We start from the raw sequence: 19453 nt of genomic DNA on the forward strand, positions 1-19453 counted from the left end.
GTTGCGGGAACAGTTTGAGCCTTCCTTGATGCCATTAATTTTGGAAGTGTGCTCGAATTTCTTGAATGGAGAAAGAGATGAGAGGTAGAGATGGTCCCACTGGGCGTGCCAATTTGTGAACACGGAAAATTCCTGAAACGAAAGAGACAAGAACAACGCGCACAAACAAATATTTGTTTTTGATGATTTTGGGTTACAATCTCTCTCTATTTTGATCCTCTGATTCGATCTCCGTAAGGTGTGTATTTGTGGATGTGTGATTGATCCAAAGGGTCGTTGGGCTTGATCTAAGGATGAACGTTCTTCAAGGGCCGTGGACTTGATCTTGAAGGTGGATTTGAGCGGATCTTTAAAGGGGCTTTTGGGCTTGATCTTTGAAGAACAGTGATGAACGGATCTCCAAGGGCTTTTGGGCTTGATCTTGAAGAACAGTGATGAACGGATCTTCAAGGGTTTTTGGGCTTGATCTTGAAGAACGGTTGGATGTGTGGATTTGTCGACGTTGTTGATCCAAAGGGGCGTTGGGGCTTGATCTTGGATGAACGGATGATGAACGATGGTGCTTTCTTTAAGGGCCGTCGGGGCTTGATCTTGAATTGGTGGATGGTTGTTGATCCAAAGGGCCGTTGGGGGCTTGATCTTGGAAGAATGATGAACGAAGAACGAAGAAGGCTTTCTTCAAGGGCCGTCGGGGCTTGGTCTTGAATTGGTGGATGATTGTTGATCCAAAGGGCTGTTGGGGGCTTGATCTTGGAAGAATGATGAACGAAGAACGAAGAAGGCTTTCTTTAAGGGCCGTCGGGGCTTGGTCTTGAATTGGTGGATGATTGTTGATCCAAAGGGCCGTTGGGGGCTTGATCTCGGAAGAACGATGAACGAAGAACACTTTCTTCAAGGGCCGTCGGGGCTTGATCTTGGAAGAACGATGAACGAAGAACGAAGAAGGCTTTCTTGATTCTTCGGGAACCTGGATGCTTGAGAGCTTCGGAGTTTCAGAGCTTCAGAGCTTCAAGGTGTAATATGAATTGGTTTCCCCTCAAATGAGTGAATTAGCCTTCTATTTATAGAAATTTCCAAGGCCTAATTTTGAATATAATATTCCAGATGAAATAAGTCGTTTCTGCCAGGTGTTGACACGTGTCCTGTTTGATGACTTTTCCAATTTATTTCAATTTTTGTTTAGACACATGCTACGTGTAAAATTTATGTAATACATGAGCGTTGAAACTTTGATTTATCGGTCAACATTTATTTACCGAAATTTCGATGTCTACAATGACGGCCACTCATAGTACAAGTATAAGGCCTTAAAGGCTGAACTCCGAAGAACTCAGAGGTACCTTGGTTAATATCCAGTTATTTGTATGACAAGCATTCAACTATAATAGGGTGCTTGAACAAAGTATGATCGTCAGTTTAGCAGGTTAATAATATAACTACAATAGTGTTTCCCTGTTTTAGACTAGAAGTCTAATTAAACAAACACACTAAAGAAAGAAAAGAAAACTTACTTAAGACTTGGAGATTGCTTGAATATGTACACTTGAACTTTTATTGATATATAGAATGTTTACAAAAAGAAGTGTTTACAAAGGAATGTTTACAAAGGATGCTAGGAAGGTTTTGGATACTTGAGTGTATGAGGATTGAAGGATGGTGTGTGTATGGTGTGTCTCTGCTGTGTTGTTTCATGTGTTCTACATGGGAGAAAAAGCTCCCTTATTTAGAAATCTAATTCCTAAACAACAAACTAACTTTCCATCTATTTACAACTTTTTGAGTAGTGACAGCACACTGTTTCTGAAAGCTGTCAGCACTGGTTCTAGAATCTAGCTGACTTGTCTTTGCTTTAATGAAGGTCATGTGAATCCATGTTGTCTTGGCTGCTGCAATATTTGCCACCTTGGTTTTTGTATTCCAATGTGATCTGAAAATGTCAGTCTTCTTTTCTCTTTTTTTGGATGCATTCTTTGGAAAAATCATGTGAACTTTGCTATGAACATTGCTGAATACTGAGCAATCTTGTATATATGTTTGAGGGGCAAGATCGGCATTTTTGCAAAATTTTGTCCTAATGATTAAAATGAATTTTTTTTGGGGTTTTTAGTTAGTTTTCCATTATTTGTATGGGATGTAACTTTTTCACTCTCGTTTCTCTTTATGAACTCATATTTTTCTTAAGCCGTTGAAATTAGGTTATTGAAAAAAAAAAGCCTTATAAAAAAAATAAACAAAGAGGGAACCCAGTGCAGAAAATAAAAATAAAAATGAGGGTGGGAAATCACCTTAAGTTTTATTTAGTACATATATTCAATTATTTACTTATTGTTAGACTTAATTACAAATTTTGTCCTTCAATTTTAGTTTTTGTTCCACTTTGATCCTCCAACTATTTTATCCCACCTGAAGTTCGAAAAAGTTGACATGATTAGTGGCATGCACATTACAAGTCGGTTGTTTTCGTGCGAACTGACCATGTACGGCGTCAACTATATTAACAATGAAACTTTTCACACCGGCACCAAACTGTGAGTGTTTACTCCAACCACAAAGAGAGATGAGGGAGAAAGAGATGGATGAAAGAATTAATTGGGTTCTAGGTTGATAAAGTGTTTAGTGAATCTGAAATTTAGTCAGTTTTAGTGGCAGTTATAAAACACAACTTCATACCAAACTGGCATATTTAGGTTGACTGGTTGGTTGATTTTGTTTGTTTTTAGCATAAATATGTACCAATTCGTTAACATACCACCAAGCTATTTTTTATTAACATAACGACACTGAGCTTTTATTGCAGCCTATGCTACTGAATCAGCGGCCGTGTTGAAGAGACAATGATTTCATTTGCAAACATCTATCGGCGGAATTAAATATATCACGAGGTTACCCGATATTGTAATAATCATTGATCAGCAAGACGAATATAGAAGTGATTCGTGCTAATAGATAAAAGATATTTTGGTCAAACAGTTGAGTTATCGAAATGTTCCATCAAAAGTCGATCACCTTTTGTTCCAATCCATCGAAAAACAAAAAGCAAAAAAAGTCGCCTTTTGTTCTTATTAGATACATTGTTAAAAATTCAGGCACCAACTTGGGATGAAATAAAGGATCAAAGTGAAAATAAAAAAATAAAAAAAAAACCCCAAAAATGTAGGGGAAAAATTTGAAATTACCCCTTTTTTTTCCTTAAAAATTTGGTATGCCTGCCCCGCATTACCAAACTTCCATAACCGTTTCATAGACAAGATCCAGGTAGTCTGCCGAAATAACCGTTTGGCGTGTATCGAATGAAAACAATTCCAAAGGAGCGCAATCCGAGGTTCTTCGTGGAAACCCTTATGAGAACTTTTGAATGCCTGTTTATTTTTCACATGTAATTCCTTACAATTGTTGCTGCAAAACTTTGTGAGGCATTGGAACAACATTCTTCACCATTTTGCATATCGGTACGTTTTATAATTTAGTCCTTTTTATATATTTGTTGAGTTTGTTGTAATCCATGCATGCCTTATAGGAGAATTTCAAGGTGCAAAGACGTCCATTCACACTGCTCTAATCAACTGGCTCAATCGGCCTCTATTGTTTGAGAATCTTGCAATGTATCATAATTTGGTATCATTGCGTTCAAGCATTTTAAATTCCAGATGTTTTTAACCATAAAAAATAAAATTCTACGAGTTTTCTTGTCTTTTTCATCCTGGATTGTTCATGATATCAATGTTATGACTTAGGAGCACTGTGCTATAATTAAACAGCAAGGCACATTGTATTAACCGTCACAAATGTATTCCTTCTTTGAAGAAGTCACGGATATTTCTTTACAACATTATTCCTCATGTTATTTTCATCATTTAATCGATTTGAATTGGTGAAGGTGATCAAGATCTGACCGTCATGGGGAAGATAACAATGGCGAAGAAGAAGAAGAACACGATCATGGTCACACCATTGATGATGGTAATGATGACGATGTATGTATTTGTTGGAGATGCAGCTGATACAAACAGTGTTTATGATCCATGCTCAGATGCAAAAATCCAGAGATTAGATGGGTTTACTTTTGGCCTTGCATTTTCAAAAAAAGACAAGTTCTTTTTTAATCAGACTCAACTTTCTCCGTGTGACAAGCGGCTTTCGCTCACCGGAAATGATGCCCAGCTTGCTGTGTTTAGGCCTAAAGTTGATGAGATGTCTTTCCTAAGCATCAACAACAGCACCTTCAGTCCGGTGTGTAATCCAACTACTTAGCTTGATTATCTGGTTAGAATTAAGATATGTGGCCTCTTTTTATTTTGTTTAATTGGTAATTATTGTTATACGATCATGCTATGGAAGCAGAGATACAATTCATGTTTCTATAGTTGCACTGAGAAAAATCTCAACTGCTTTCTGTCACATTCGGAGTTTATCGGGCACCAAATTCTGAATTTGCAATTATATGTATGTTTGGAATCGAAAAGTTTTTTCCGGTTTATGCTTCGTTGGATGTGTGGGCACACGAGAAAGGATAAGATTAGGAATGAGGATATCCGGGGTAAAGTAGGAGTAGCCGAAATTGAAGGAAAGATGAGAGAAAATCGGTTACGGTGGTTTGGACATGTGCAAAGAAGGCCTACTGACGCTCCGATTAGAAGATGCGACTATGGGACAGGGGTTCAGGGCCGAAGGGGTAGAGGAAGACCTAGGAAAACTTTGGAAGAGACTCTAAGAAAAGACTTAGAGTACTTGGATCTAACGAAGGACATGACACAGGACCGAGCACAATGGCGTTCTAAGATCCATATAGCCGATCCCACTCAGTGACTTGGATTTTCCAAGTCTCAAACCGAGAAGTTTTCCTCACTCAGGAAATTAAGGGAACACTACCTCAACCTACATGCTCCACTCACAAAGCTTCAACAAAAGAAAATTCAAAGAACTTAGCGAAGAAGGCTTTGGTGTATTTAACACAATACGTTGAAATGAAGGAAAGCTTATTTATTGATATCCCCGATAAGCTACAAATATGTACATATACATAAGTCAAAATAAACAAACAAGAGGGAGCCTTCACAAAGGTTGCTTAGGAGAAGTCTCAGCAGTCGGTAGAGCCCCAGAAAGAGAAGGCACCGGAGGGGGATCATTCGGAGCCTCAGTACTGGACAGAACCCTAGAAGGAGGAGGCATCAGTGGTTGATCATTTGGAGCTTCATTACGCGGTACAGCCCCAGAAGACGAAGGCAATAAATGCCTTTGGAATAAACCCACAAATCTCTGATGATCAAGTAAAACCTGACCATCAGATTCCTTCATCTGGTCAAGCTTCCTCTTCATGTTTGTAGCATAGTCATGTGCGAGCCGGTGCAACTGTTTATTCTCATGCTTGAGCCCTCTAATCTCTTGTTTGAGACTCATCACTTCAGCCGCCAATGATTCAACTTGGCGGGTTCGAGCAAATAGGCGTTGGGCCATATTAGACACAGAACCTGCACACTGAACACTGAGAGCCAGAGAATCCTTAACAGCTAACTCATCAGACCGTTTGGAAAGTAGTCTGTTATCTTTGGGAGTGAGAAGGTTCCTGGCTACCACCGCAGCGGTCATATCATTCTTCATCACGGAATCCCCAACGGTAAGAGGACCAGTAGGGGAGACGAAGGATGGACGCCATATGTTGTCAGGAGAAGGCGGGGCTGCCTCTTCAACAAGGTTCAAGTCAAAACGACGGTCGGAGGGGCCAGACATTTTCAAAGGTGTTGAAGAGAGAAGAGGTCGGACAAATCAAGATCTTAGAAGTGCAAGAATGGAGCTTCTACTGGTGGAGATTCAAGTGTGCTTTGGAACTTAATGCCAGCCCCTATAAAAATCTGCACTCGACGGAGCTTTAGAAATCGAAGAGGCGCCTGCTCAGAAATCGAAAAGGCGTTTGCTTTCTCAAAAGCAAGGCTGCTCAGATACCACGAGGGTCGATCTCAGAAATCGAAGAGGCGTTTGCTTTCTCAAAAGCTGGGCTGCGCAAAGACCACAAAGGCCGATCTCAGAAATCGAAGAGGCGCTTGCTTTCTCAAAAGCTAGGCTGCTCAGAGACCACGAGGGCCGATCTCAGAAATCGAAGAGGCACCTACTTTTCCAGCCTTGTCAGCACCTGTCACACGCACACTCAGCTTTGCGGAAATTATGGGTATTCGGTCGAAGACTTCTGGTGAAGTAGAAAGCACATGAGTTTTACTGTTCAATCACCCACTTCCCACACGCAACAGTAGCTCATGGGTACCACAGATAACTTTGCCAAAGCTCTCTGCCAAAGTTGAACACGTGAAGCTTGCAGTTCCCACTACATCGCTCTGACCAAGAAGGGTAAAAGAATAGCAAAGAAACAACACTAACAAAGTTTAGACACATAAATTTTGAAGGTCTAGCTACCATATTATTACCCACAAGGGTAAAGGAACAGTACCACTGCTGGATAATTGGAAAGTCCCTGTGTGTCAACCTCTGTGCTTCATGGCAAGGTAGACTAGCAAACATGCCCAACCTTTAATCACATTCGAGAAAACACTCCCAACAAGATTGCTTGCTCCAAAATCGAAGAGGCACCGTCCTCCGAATCTCGAGAGCCAGACTCCCAACATGACTACTTTCTCAAAAATCGAAGAGGGTAAAGGAACAGTACCATTGCTGGATAATTGGAAAGTCCCTGTGTGTCAACCTCTGTGCTTCGTGGCAAGGTAGACTAGCAAACATGCCCAACCTTTACTCACATTCGAGAAAACACTCCCAACAAGATTGCTTGCTCCAAAATCGAAGAGGCACCGCCCTCCGAATCTCGAGAGCCAGACTCCCAACATGATTACTTTCTCAAAAATCGAAGAGACACCGCTCTCCGAATCTCGAGAGCCAGACCCCCAGCATGATTGCTTTCTCAAAAATCGAAGAGGCATCGTTCTCCGAATCTCGAGAGCCAGATCCCCGATAGGATTGCTTGTTCGAAAACCGAAGAGGCAACACTTTCCCAACTTCAAGAGCCGGATCTCCTTGGATAAAGATGTCTGTAATCTTCACACGCAACATCAGCTTTCCAAATACCACAAACCACTTTTTCAAAGTGCTCTGACAGCGTTAAAACATGTGAAGATGACAGCTCCCACTACCGTTCTATGACCAAGTAGGGTAAAGGAATAGCATTACTACTTGTTGTTAAGGAGACTCCTATATATGTCGACCTCCATCCCCAACGGACAGGCAGACCTGTAAAAATGCTCAACCCTTCCTCATATCTAAGAGGGCACTCCCAACGAAGCCTTTCGAAATATTCAGCTTTCTTTCCCCCCGATAATCCCTCTGCAAACAAGCTATACTAGAGCAAGAATATCTCATATCATCAGGGTTAAAAGCAAGAGTATCCCATATCATGCTTTTTCCCTGTCTTTTCCTTGGACCTTGTTCTTACCTGCAAGACAAAGAGAAAGAGAGCAATCAGTCAGTACTTGGAATCAAGCTTCCAGCCAGGAACTGACTGCCTGGAACCCCGACATTGCTCTCGAGTACTCATCTTCAACATCTTATGCTTCCAGGGAAGATACCGCATCTGCCTGAGGAACAGATAGGGCAAGGGAGAAGGATACAAGGAAGCATGTGGAGACAAGCGTAACAGCACACGTGCCGATACATCCATTACTCTGTCAAAGCAAAAGTATCCCATATCAGCAGGGTCGAACGTACTCTAGATTTGATGGACTTGTTTTGACCCTCAAATTCTTCAGTCGGCCTTATACTCTGGAGGAAACCAGAAAACCCTCCAGCTCAGTTCAAGAATAAGCCTGTGGAAAGTTACTTCTTCAAAAGCAAAAGTATCCCATATCATCTCTTCTCATTTTCTTCTCTTTATCCTTCATGCTGCCTGCAAGATAGGGAGACTGTGAACAATCAGCCGGAGCTATGATTGCTTACCTTGTCTGTCACCTCTTTCAGCAGATCCCCTAGCTCGGCGACTTGGGGGACTCCTACTACATGGTTTGTATCGCGCTTGACCAAGCCTGAAACTACAAGTAAGCTTCAAGTGAAATTGATACATTACCTTGTGCATCTCCACCAGTTAAAGATACCACCCCGGGATGGAGGAAGAGTACTTCCAGAGAAGATGCCCCATCTACCTATGAGACAGATAAGGCACGTCAAGACGATACCACACTCCGATACTTAGAAGTTTCGTGATTACGAGATCATTCTCCCACAATATTTCCTAATGTCTTTTGTACTCACTAAAGGAGAGCTTGAACCTATGTACTTGTGTAAACCCTTCACAATTAATGAGAACTCCTCTATTCCGTGGACGTAGCCAATCTGGGTGAACCGCGTACATCTTGTGTTCGCTTTCCTATCTCTATCCATTTATATACTTATCCATACTAATGACCGGAGCAATCTAGCGAAGATCACAAAAAGCGACCGTTTTCGCTACCTAAGATCTATCGTGCAAGAGAACGGAGAATTAGATGGAGATCTCAACCATAGAATACAAGCTGGATGGATGAAGTGTAAGAGTGCATCCGGCGTGTTGTGTGACCGTCATAGGTCACTGAAGCTCAAGGGAAAATTTTATAGGACGGCAATAAGGCCAGCGATGTTGTATGACACAGAATGTTGGGCGGTGAAGCATCAACACGTACAAAAAATGGGTGTGGCGGAGATGAGGATGCTTCGTGGGATGTGTGGGCACACGAGAAAGGATAAGATTGGGAATGAGGATATCCGAGGTAAAGTAGGAGTAGCCGAAATTGAAGGAAAGATGAGAGAAAATCGGTTCCGGTGATTTGGACATGCGCAAAGAAGGCCTACTGACGCTCCGATTCGAAGATGTCACTACTGGACAGAGGTTCAGGGCCGAAGGGGTAGAGGAAGACCTAGGAAAACTTTGGAAGAGACTCTAAGAAAAGACTTAGAGTACTTGGATCTAACGGAGGACATGACACAAAACCGAGCGCAATGGCGTTCTAGGATTCATATAGCCGACCCCACTTAGTGGGAAAAGGCTTTGTTGTTGTTGTTGTTGTATGGTAGCCCTAAGATAAGGGTTGTGGAAATGGATTATGAAATTGCTAAGGGGTGTCAAAATCTTTGAATTTTCCTCCCTGCAATTTTGATTGCTTTAAAGTAAAATATCGCTTGCTTCTATAAAGGTTGAAAAGACTCAAAACCTACTGGAAACCCTAAATTTACATATATATAGTCCCCTTCTATTGAGGGTTCCCTTACATAACACCTTATGGTATCTATATATACATACATATAGCCTCTAAAGTGAATGTGGTAGTTTTATCTCCTGCATGAGTCAAATTAATTTTGATGATTTTCCATAAATTCCTCTACAGATCAAGGCTGGTGGGTACATGGTAGCTTTTGCCGGACGGAAGTATGCAGCAAGATCACCCCCAATATTGGTTGCTGATGACTCACACACCATAACAAGCTTCACCTTGGTACAATCTCTCTCTCTCTCTCTCTCTCTCTAAGCATCAGCAAGCATTGAACTTGTGTTTCGTTTTGCAGGTACTTGAATTCGAAAGGGGGACTCTTCTTAATTTGTATTGGAAGAAATTCGGGTGCAAGGCATGCTCCGGGGACTATTCTGTGTGCCTCAACGATGAAGATTGTGCTGTTCCAAATTCAAAATGTAAAGGCAGTGGTGGATCTTTTGACTGCAACCTAAGCATACAGTTGGCCTTCTCAGGAACAGACAAGCATCTTCAAGTGCTTAACTCCTGGTATGAGGTGAAAAATCTTCGGAAGTACTCACTCTATGCCCTATTCTCCAATCTTCTGCAGTAACAATGCAACTTAATATGTGGTGATGGGTTCAAGCTTGCAAGCTTGAATGTGGTGGTTGTATCGAAGTGTTTCGTCAAATGGTGTCTAACTGCTTGTATGATAGATATTTACCAGTTCACATTTTCTAGGCGCTAAATAGTTAAACCTATGTGCGACGTCTTGCTTGGTACTCCCCGAGTAAAGAGGGCCTAGAATCCAAAAAACTCGGTGCTCAAATGGTTAAGGGATTTGTAACCCAGTTTTACAACCTGATAAGTTTAACAAATTTAGTCATTACTTCATGCTAATTTGTCGCCTTTGTCTTTCGTTTTCATTATGTACCAAAATCACCGTGCCAAAACTATGTACTGAAAAAAATATATGTAGGTATATATGAAGTTAGTGTATGTGGGTGTGTGAGTTTGTGCCTGTGTTCTATATATTTCATGGGAGTAGCTCATTAAGGTTGAGAATAGACCTGGCAGTTTATGACACAATACGATAACACGACACGAATATAACGGGTTTTGGGTCAACACGATAACTAATCGGGGTCATTATCGGGTGACACGGTAAGAACCCGTTAATAACGGGTATACACGCGGGTAACAGGTAGGTAACTTGTTTCAACCCGATAAGAAAAAAAATTATTTTGATAATTTTAAACTTTAATTACTAAAAGATTTATTATAAAATAGAATAGCCATATTAATATATACAATATATTCTATATTAAATATAGATTATATAGTTTTGTATTATTATTCTATATAATTTTAAAAAAAATGTTTTGGTCATCATTTATTTTTAGGGTAAATCGTCAAAATGGTCCCTGAGATTTGCATAACTCATCACTTTGGTCCCTGAGATTCCAAATCGAGAAAAGTGGTCTCTGAGATTGTCCACCATCCATCATTTTGGTCCTTCTGTTAAAAATTCCGTTAAATGTCCCAGAGCTCTTGGCCGGAAGTTTGGGCAATTTTTAAAGCTTCGTAACTCAATCATTTCTTAACCAAATTCAACCCATAATATATCAAAATGAAGATAGGAAAGTGTAGAATAAGATTATAACTATTTCAAAGCCCAATAGTTGCCGAAGATGGCCAGAAAATAGCCTCAAAGTTGACTGGTCCGAGTGAAAACTTGAAAAAAGTTTTGGTCATTATTTATTTTTAGGGTAAATCGCCAAAATGGTCCTTGAGATTTGCATAACTCATCACTTTGGTCCCTGAGATTCCAAATCGCTAAAAGAGGTCCCTGAGATTGTCCACCATCCATCATTTTGGTCCTTCCATTAAAAACTCCGTTAAGTGTTCCGGAGCTCTTGGCTGGAAGTTTGGGCAATTTTCAAAGCTTCGTAACTCAATCGTTTCTTAACCAAATTCGACTCATAATATATCAAAATAAAGATAGGAAAGTATAGAATAGGATTATACCTATTTCGAAGCCCAATGGTTGCCAGAGATTGCCGGAAAACTTGAAAACTCGCATGAAACTGGGTAAACTTTAAACGTTCATAACTTCTTCAATACTCAACAAAATCATACTTCTTGATGAGAAAAAGAGAACGGTACCTTTTTTGGAGGCTAACTCGCTGTGGTTTGGCCGGAAAACAGCTCAAAAGTGGCTGTCTTGGTCTCGAGTTAGCCACTTTCGAGCCGTTTTCTGGCCAAACCATAGCAAGTTAACCATAAAAAAAGATACCATTCTCTTTGTCTCGTCGAGAAGTATGATTTTCGTTTCGAATTACTTGATTTCGTTGAGTATTGAAGAAGTTATGAGCGTTTAAAATTTACCCAGTTTCCGGCGAGTTTTCAAGTTTTCACTTGGAACAGTCAACTTTGAGGCTATTTTCTGGCCATCTCCGGCAACCATTGGGCTTTTAAATAGGTATAATCTTATTCTACACTTTTCTATCTTCATTTTGATATATTATGGGTCGAAATTGGTTAAGAAACGATTGAGTTACGAAGCTTTGAAAATTGCCCAAAGTTCCAGCTAAGAGCTCTGGGACACTTAATGGAGTTTTTAACGGAATGACCAAAAAATGATGGATGGTGGATAATCTCAGGGACCACTTTTATCGATTTGGAATCTTAGGGACCAAAGTGATGAGTTATGCAAATCTCAGGGACCATTTTGGCGATTTACCCTTTTATCTCCCTACTCCCGTTACCCTCTCTCCCAACCCGCCGCCTGTTCTTCCTAGCCCCTCTCTCCCGTCGTATGTTCTTCCGATAACCTCTCTCAGTATCTCTTTTATCCTCCTTCGTGCAGTGGATGCTTGGACGGAATCATTCTTGATCTTGTCATCTATGCTCTGGTCGTCTCTACATCTTTGCATTCTCCAGATTCCACTCCAGGTTCGATTTTGTTTCTACATCTCTACATCTCTGTTCTTTTTATTTGTTTAATGTTGTATCTTCATAAAACTTATGTTTTTGTTTCTTATTTTTCATTCGAAATTATGAATTTTCATTTCTTGAAAAAAAAACCCATGTTTTGTTTTTAAAATCTGATAATCTTTTATTTGTTCCAACATGCAATGATTTAACTTTGGATTATATGACTTGTTAATTGATATGGGGATTCTGGATTTTAGCTACTGATATATGATTTACTTTTTCTGTTGAAATCTGCTCAGGGGGTATTTGAGTTTCTGCATTTCATTTGCTGAGTCTGTGTTTACTGCTTGTTAAGTACATGATGTGCACCCTACTGCTTGATGTAAATTTGTTTAAAACACAAGTGTTTTACCAATCTCACAGTCTTGTGTTGGACCAATTTGGCACATCTCCGTGCATAGTAGCTCGTTTAGTTTTATCAGTATCATACTTATCCCCTTATTTGGTTTTTCATTTCAGAGATTTCTTCTTTCTATGAGTACATTTTTCATGAATTACATAGCTATTATGTGGTCAATTTGAAATGAAGCAACAAAACATTATAGTGTTGTTATATTTCGTTTGCCTATGGATATTGGTCTTTAAACATTTACCTTATATGCTGTATTGAATTGGAAGACCATAAGAAGGTCATGTTTACACTGCATGCCCCAGACCTAGAGTCTCGTTTGTGTCGTAAACTGAAGAATTTTGTGACATTTTTCTTGTGCCATCTTTTTTTATTTGACGTCTCTTCATTCATACGCTGTGAACTCAATTTATTGTCCCTTTTTTTTAACAGGGAGAGATCTATAATTATTCTGGATGCGGTAATATTCAATTCAATTGCAACCATCCTGTTGTGCGCCAGTTTATTGTAGATGCTTGAGGTAGAATTTCCTGCATGTTCAGTCTCAATTTTATCAAATAGAATTTCTTATCATTTGAAATATGCATTGGTGAATTTGATGTGGAACCTATTTATAGCTCCCTGAGATACTCTGCATTGCATAATTACATTGTGAGCTCTGAGATCTAAAGTTGTGTAATAGTCATGTAATAGTGTCATTCCATAACCCAAGTGTGCTTCTAAATCATATCATTTTGTCTATATGACAATCTTCCTCTGTAATTAATAATTATTATGGAAAGGAACTAGCAAATTGCTGTTCTTATAAGCTCAATTATTCCCACTGGGCATGGGCTTGCAAACCTTTTTTTCACTCAAAAAAAGTATTATGTTTTTTATTTGATTATTTATTGGTTTAAAATATATTTTCGTTAATAGGTAACAGGTTAGGTCATATTACCCGTTAATATTATCGGGTCGATTTCAGGTCAGGTCATTTTACCCATTTATTTTAACAGGTGTTACAGGACACGACCCGTTAAGATATCGGGTATGACACGAAAACAACACGAACACGGGAAACACGACATTAATGCTAAGTCTAGTTGAGAAGGTTCACCTTTTTACACATTACCAGTGGGTTCCCAAGCTTTCGCTTGACGGCAGCAATTGCAGTTGCAAATGCCCTGACAAAATTATTAACGTGCTTTTTTTTGTCGAACAAAATTATTAACGTGCTTAATGTGGTCTTTTTGTCAGTTTTCCTCGAGGTACATGGTGCATGTACAATCTTTTCATTCATTGCACGTTTTAAGAAAGAATTGGAACTTAAAAAAAGTGTTACTTTCAACAGGTAAGTTATGAAAAAATTTACCTCGTGTATAAGCAATCTCCACAAAACTGCCCTTGGACCAAGTAACACTTCCAGCCCTGTGTATGATGACCAAGAGTTTTTTGCCTGCAAGGAAATATGTCATTTCGGAACATAGTTTAACAAGAGGACACTTTTGAGTCACGAAAAAAATCGAGGTAGTTTTTCCCGCAAAGGTATAAAAATTGTTGTACTCTTCACCAGCTTCATTTTGACATATTATGAGTCAATTTTGGTATTGATCGGTTTCCTGCGAGTTGTGGCTGTCGGTCGCCGCATAGCGGTGGCACATGGTCACAATGACCTACTTTCCCTTCTTAGGCTATTTTCGATGCCCTGAATCTGTTTTTGGCATCTGCTTGACGTAATTCCACTGTTTAAGCCTAGTTTCGTAAAGGTCCTTCACTTGACCTTTGTGGTAGATGAAATTCCAACTGTTGGATCGTCATGAAATTATACTATGTTGTTGTGCATATTATTGGAGGATCTTGGGAACTTGTGCATCATAAATTTAATGTGCAGCTCATCAAGATTGAATTACGTTGGGTTGTTGACCCTACCATTGATTCAGAGTTGAAACTTTTGGTCAATATATCCTAAAATCATTATTGAATGTTGTAGTTGACGTGTATAACCTAGAATTAAGTGTTTTATCAATAGAATTCTAAGACGAACTTGGACTTTGTTTAGGCGGTAATTGTTTGTAAGCGCCTTGATCTTTGTGCTAGCAAAGATTTATAAATGTGTTTTGCTATGGATAATTGAAATGTTTGTGAAATAAGAGGGCTAGTAGAGGACTGTTGACCCATGGTTAAGGAGAGTTGTGATACCAAACTTGTTTATACCATATTTAGGGCCTCGTATTTAGACCTCGTATAAATACTCGAGGGACTTAAATGTAATTATGTAATAAAGGAAGGGGCAAATATGTAATTAGGGGAGGAGCCCTTATTCTATAAAAGGGCCTCCTTACCCTCACAAACCCTAAGCCTCCTCACATCCCCTAAGCTCTAAGCTCTCTCTCCCTCTTCAACAGAGAAATATAATACAATCAGTGTGGACGTAGCCCAAACCTTGGGGTGAACCACGATAACTCTTGTGTCATTTACATTTCATGCAGATTCACGGTCGGATTTACGTTGTACCAAGACCATCCGGTTTTGTGCATCAACATTTGGCGCCGTCTGTGGGAAACGACACAAAAAATTATGTCGGTTCTCTCTCAATTTTTCATCTCACCACCGTGAAACCTTCACAACCTCACCACTGTCCACCGTGAATCTGCAAAACCCACATAGAAACACAAACTTTACACACTATGTTATTTACTCTGCACGCCCATTCAATATCTTCACCGACAAGATCATCCACGCCGTCCTTGACCACCTAGACGACGACTCATTTACCAGAAAGTTTTTCCCTCTCATCAGAGTCCGAGCGCATGGAAGCAGCTGCCCTAAAGTCTCATCCGCCGGAGTCTACCATCTCCGTCGAGATAGCTGGAAATTTACCGGAGCTCACTGACAAGCCTTTGCTGGAGTTTCCCATTAAAGAAGAGTTGATTGAGGAGGTCACGCAAGAGCCCTACACGGAGATAACAACTACTTCTGATTGCGCCAAATCATCTTCACCGGCAGCGACATTTCCGACGCCGTCTCTGGTGGTCGAGATGGGAAGAGCGAGAGCTGCGGGGCATCCGTTTCTGACCAGGCGTCAACAGTGATGGTCGGCGTCCAAGATGCAGAAGACATGGCGACAGCCACAGTCTGTCTCTCTCCGTCTCAGAGATTGAGATTCAGATTCACACCAGGCGTCAACAGTGATGGCTTGCCTTCACCTCCTCCTCCTCCTCTTCTTCTTCCTACCCTCAATCTGCTCCACATCTTCTTCTGCTCCCACCTTCACCGTTAATCAGTCCAAAGTCAAACAGATCTCATAAAACCCTGGTGCTTTCGTGTACGAAGATCTGCTGACAGACGCCGAATGCCATCCTTTGATCTCTATCGCGAAATCGGAGCTGAAGAGATCTGTTGTCGTTGGTAACTTGTTCGGTCAGAGCAAGCTCATCGAAGTCCGGACCAGCTCCGGAATGTTCGTCCCCAAGGATAAAGATCTCATTGTTGCTGGTATTGAGGATAAGCTCGACAACAAGGGGCTGATAAGATAGCTGTGTAACGGGTTCTCAACTGTGATGAGCGCTTCAGGTGTGAGCAGGATTGCAGGAGGGTTCTCGTTGAAGCCTAGGTTTTGCCAGCTACTAAGCTAGCTTTTGCTACTGATCAGTGCATGTTGCTCGTCTCTAATCGCGGGAATCAGTTGGTCTGTTTGATCAGTCTCGAGCTGGATGACTGCTCTGGGACTTTTCCATCCAAAGCTTGGTGCAGTTTTTTGTCCGGATTTTGGGACAAGTAACTCGGCTCCAGCGCAATGTCACGTGGAGTGGTCCATGTCTTCCCCCGAGTCCCACCATGTGCTAGTGTAAAACCGGGCCCAGATAGGAGGAAGGTGTTTAAAAGAATCAGGAGCTAGAAATGCTGTATTTAAATGCCGACATCCCACTATGTCTTCACAGGCCTCATAAGCTTTATCAATGCTTTTCTGAAATTTGGAGGAAGTGAGAGACTGAAAAGCAGAGGGAGAAAGTGGATGAGATGATTGAGGGCTCAATGGAGGATGTTATCCTGCCAGAGAAAGTGGATGTAATAATTTCGGAGTAGAGAGATAAAAGCAAAAGGGTGGTGTCTGTCCAAACAGCTATCATTCTAGAGAAAAGCAAGGAAAGCAATGGCAATTAAAAGCTTAAAGTCAGATGGTCTCTAAAGGTCATAGAACATGGGTGGACAGATATAATTGCGGAAGACTAGGGATAATCGTGGGGGACTCGTGGACCAAGCAGAAAGCAAAAGTACACCGCCCCCCTCTGAAAAATCCCTCTCTCTATCTAGTTTGTTTCACAACCTTCAAACAAAAGCTTTCACTTTCTCTCTCATCAGAAGAATCTCCAGAAGAGAGAGAACAGAAAAAATCCTCCAAGCATTCTCGATTGAAAGTTTGAATCTTTTCACATGGGTTGCTGTCTGGGCACCGCCGTCGCTAGAAAGTCCTCAACTTTAGGTGATCAGAAGCACGAGGCATTGTTGGCTGGGCTGTAGAAAAATTGATACACTGCGATTTTTGCTTTTAGGGGTTGAAGATCCGTTCCTCCTTCGCAGCGTGTGCTACTTCTAGTTGAGCGTCATTTCAGATTGAGCACTGCCTTATATCGAACATCAGTTCAAGAACAGCATCTAGTTACTTCGGCCCACATATGGACTGAATTTCAAGTCTCCAACCAAAATACTCTCTTGACTGAAGACTTGGGGGACTACTATTTATACCATATTTAGGGCCTCGTATTTAGACCTCATATAAATACTCAAGGGACTTAAATGTAATTATGTAATAAAGGAAGGGGCAAATATGTAATTAGGGGAGCAGCCCTTATTCTATAAAAGGGCCTCCTCACCCTCACAAACCCTAAGCCTCCTCACATCCCCTAAGCTCTAAGCTCTCTCTCTCTCTTCAACAGAGAAATATAATACGATCAGTGTGGACGTAGCCTAAACCTTGGGGTGAACCATGATAACTCTTGTGTCATTTACACTTCATGCAGATTCACGGTCGGATTTACGTTGTACCAAGACCATCCGGTTTTGTGCATCAACAAAACTCAATCCTATCTAGTTCCTTTGAGTTGTTCAAAATTAGGTTTTTAGAATGCTAGTTGGTTCCGTTGAGTGGTCAAGAACCGTCTTCCGCTTTTGCCTAGATTTCGTTGAGTGGTCCAGAATCCCTATTTCTATGTGGTTCCGTTAAGTGGTCCGGAATCGTGTTATGTTTAGATTCCATCGAGTGGTCCAAAATTCCTTTTCCTATCTGGTTCCATTGAGTGGTCTGGAACCGTATTATGTTCGGATTTCATTAAGTGGTCCAGGATCCCTTTCCCTATTCAGTTCTGCTGAGTGGAACATTGTTTTGTTCAAATTCAGTTGAACGGTTCATAACCCTATCTTCATTGGATTTTGTTGAGTGGTTTGGAATCGCTTTCCCTCTTCGGTTTCATTCAGTGGTCTGGAAACCTATCTTTGTTGGATTCTGTTGACTGGACCGGGATCCCTTTTCGTGTTCGGTTCCGTTGAGTGGTCCAAAATTCTGTCTTTATTGGATTTTGTTGAGTGGTCCAGAATCATTTCCCTATTTAGTTTCGTTGAGTGGTTCAGAACCCTATCTTTGATTCGATTTCGTTGAATTGGTTTGGAATCCCATTTCCTATTGGTTTTGTTGAGTTGGTACGGGAACCCTAGGTTCTTGTGAGTAAAAATTGCTCAAACCTATGCTTATGTGTGTAACTTAAGGTTATAATGATGTTATTTGGAATCCTAATAGAGAATTACGGCAAGCCTTATGGGAGTTTAGGTTTATTAAACTTAATGAAATGATATTTGATCTTAATGGTTGATTAACATAGTTAAATGTTTGTGCATCTTTGATTTATTGAATCGATTATCTGTTGTGGTTATGAAATTGTTGTTGGAAAATAGTGTGATATATGTGAAAGATGAAATGGCAATCCTGATTGTTAAATGGTTTCGTTAAGTAGTCTAGAATCATGCTTGTCGAGTTCTATTGAGTGAATCTAGAACTCTATGTTCTTTTGCTACGAAGCACCATAAGAAATGTCGGAGTTTAACAAAGGGTGAACTACAAATGGCTTGATCTCGTATTAGGGTACGTATGTAGTCTAATATAGAGGTTAGATGCAATCATGAAATGAAAGAAAAAGTTACTATGCTTTTGAAGCATTGGGTTGTCTTTTATCATGTCTCGGAAGTGAGGCATAATAGTTAAATAGGTACTGACGTCACATGTCGGTCCTGGAGGTTTCTCAGGATCGAGGCTTGACAATACTCACCTACTTCTTAAAATGTTGAAAACCTCATACCTATACCTCGTGAAATATACCCAACACATCCTAGAATGATCACCCATGAAGGTTAGGACATATCTGTTTCCAGTCACTATTGCAGTTTGTATTGGACCACAAATATCTGTGTAAATGTTTTCAAAAGGTTGTCTAGCTCTCCAAGATTTTCCTATCTCAAAGCTATCTCTATGATGCTTGCCAAAAGCACATCTTTCACAATTTTCCTTGTCTTTTTGCAGTTCTGGTATTCCTTAAACCATTTCTATTTTCTCCAGATCTCTCAAGCTTTGGAAATTTAAGTGACCATATCTTATATGCCACAGCTGATAGGAGCATATTTATGCGACTTAGTTAGCTTGTTTTTTTGCATTTATGTTGTTAGTTCATTGTTATTTATGTATTTTAAACTATTTTCGTGTGTTTGTAGATTCAAAGGGCTAAAGTAGCAAGAAAGTGCATTTTGGTGCCTTTTGGAGCATTTTTTGGCTTGGAATGGATAGCACATGCTTGGAGAAGAAGGATGGACAAAATTGAAGACCAAAGGAGGTTAGGAATGAGCAAAGAGATGAAGGAAATAAATTCAAGGCAAAAGAAGA

At 40.4% G+C, this 19453-nt stretch overlaps 1 protein-coding gene and 1 long non-coding RNA gene across 3 annotated transcripts; both read left to right on the forward strand.

Annotated features, from left to right (window-relative positions):
* Positions 1 to 3232: 3232 nt before the first annotated feature.
* On the forward strand, positions 3233 to 10091 carry LOC126621957 (uncharacterized). 2 transcript variants are annotated; one of them, XM_050290591.1, is made up of 5 exons: positions 3233 to 3449; positions 3518 to 3615; positions 3878 to 4230; positions 9354 to 9461; positions 9532 to 10091. In XM_050290591.1, the coding sequence occupies exons 3-5, from the start codon at positions 3898 to 3900 to the stop codon at positions 9808 to 9810; spliced, it is 720 nt and encodes a 239-aa protein (XP_050146548.1). In that variant the 5' UTR covers positions 3233 to 3449; positions 3518 to 3615; positions 3878 to 3897; the 3' UTR covers positions 9811 to 10091. The 2 variants fall into 2 exon arrangements, with proteins under 2 accessions (XP_050146548.1, XP_050146547.1); XM_050290590.1 differs by lacking the exon at positions 3518 to 3615 and having other exon boundaries at positions 3235 to 3449.
* A 1860-nt stretch (positions 10092 to 11951) lies between these two features.
* On the forward strand, positions 11952 to 12749 carry LOC126621962 (uncharacterized). Its single transcript, XR_007623239.1, has 2 exons — positions 11952 to 12561; positions 12654 to 12749. It is a non-coding gene; the product is annotated as an uncharacterized LOC126621962 (long non-coding RNA).
* The last annotated feature ends 6704 nt before the right edge of the window (positions 12750 to 19453 follow it).

The sequence above is a fragment of the Malus sylvestris genome, chromosome 5 (genome assembly GCF_916048215.2).
Source record: "Malus sylvestris chromosome 5, drMalSylv7.2, whole genome shotgun sequence".
NCBI classification, from domain to species: domain Eukaryota; kingdom Viridiplantae; phylum Streptophyta; class Magnoliopsida; order Rosales; family Rosaceae; genus Malus; species Malus sylvestris.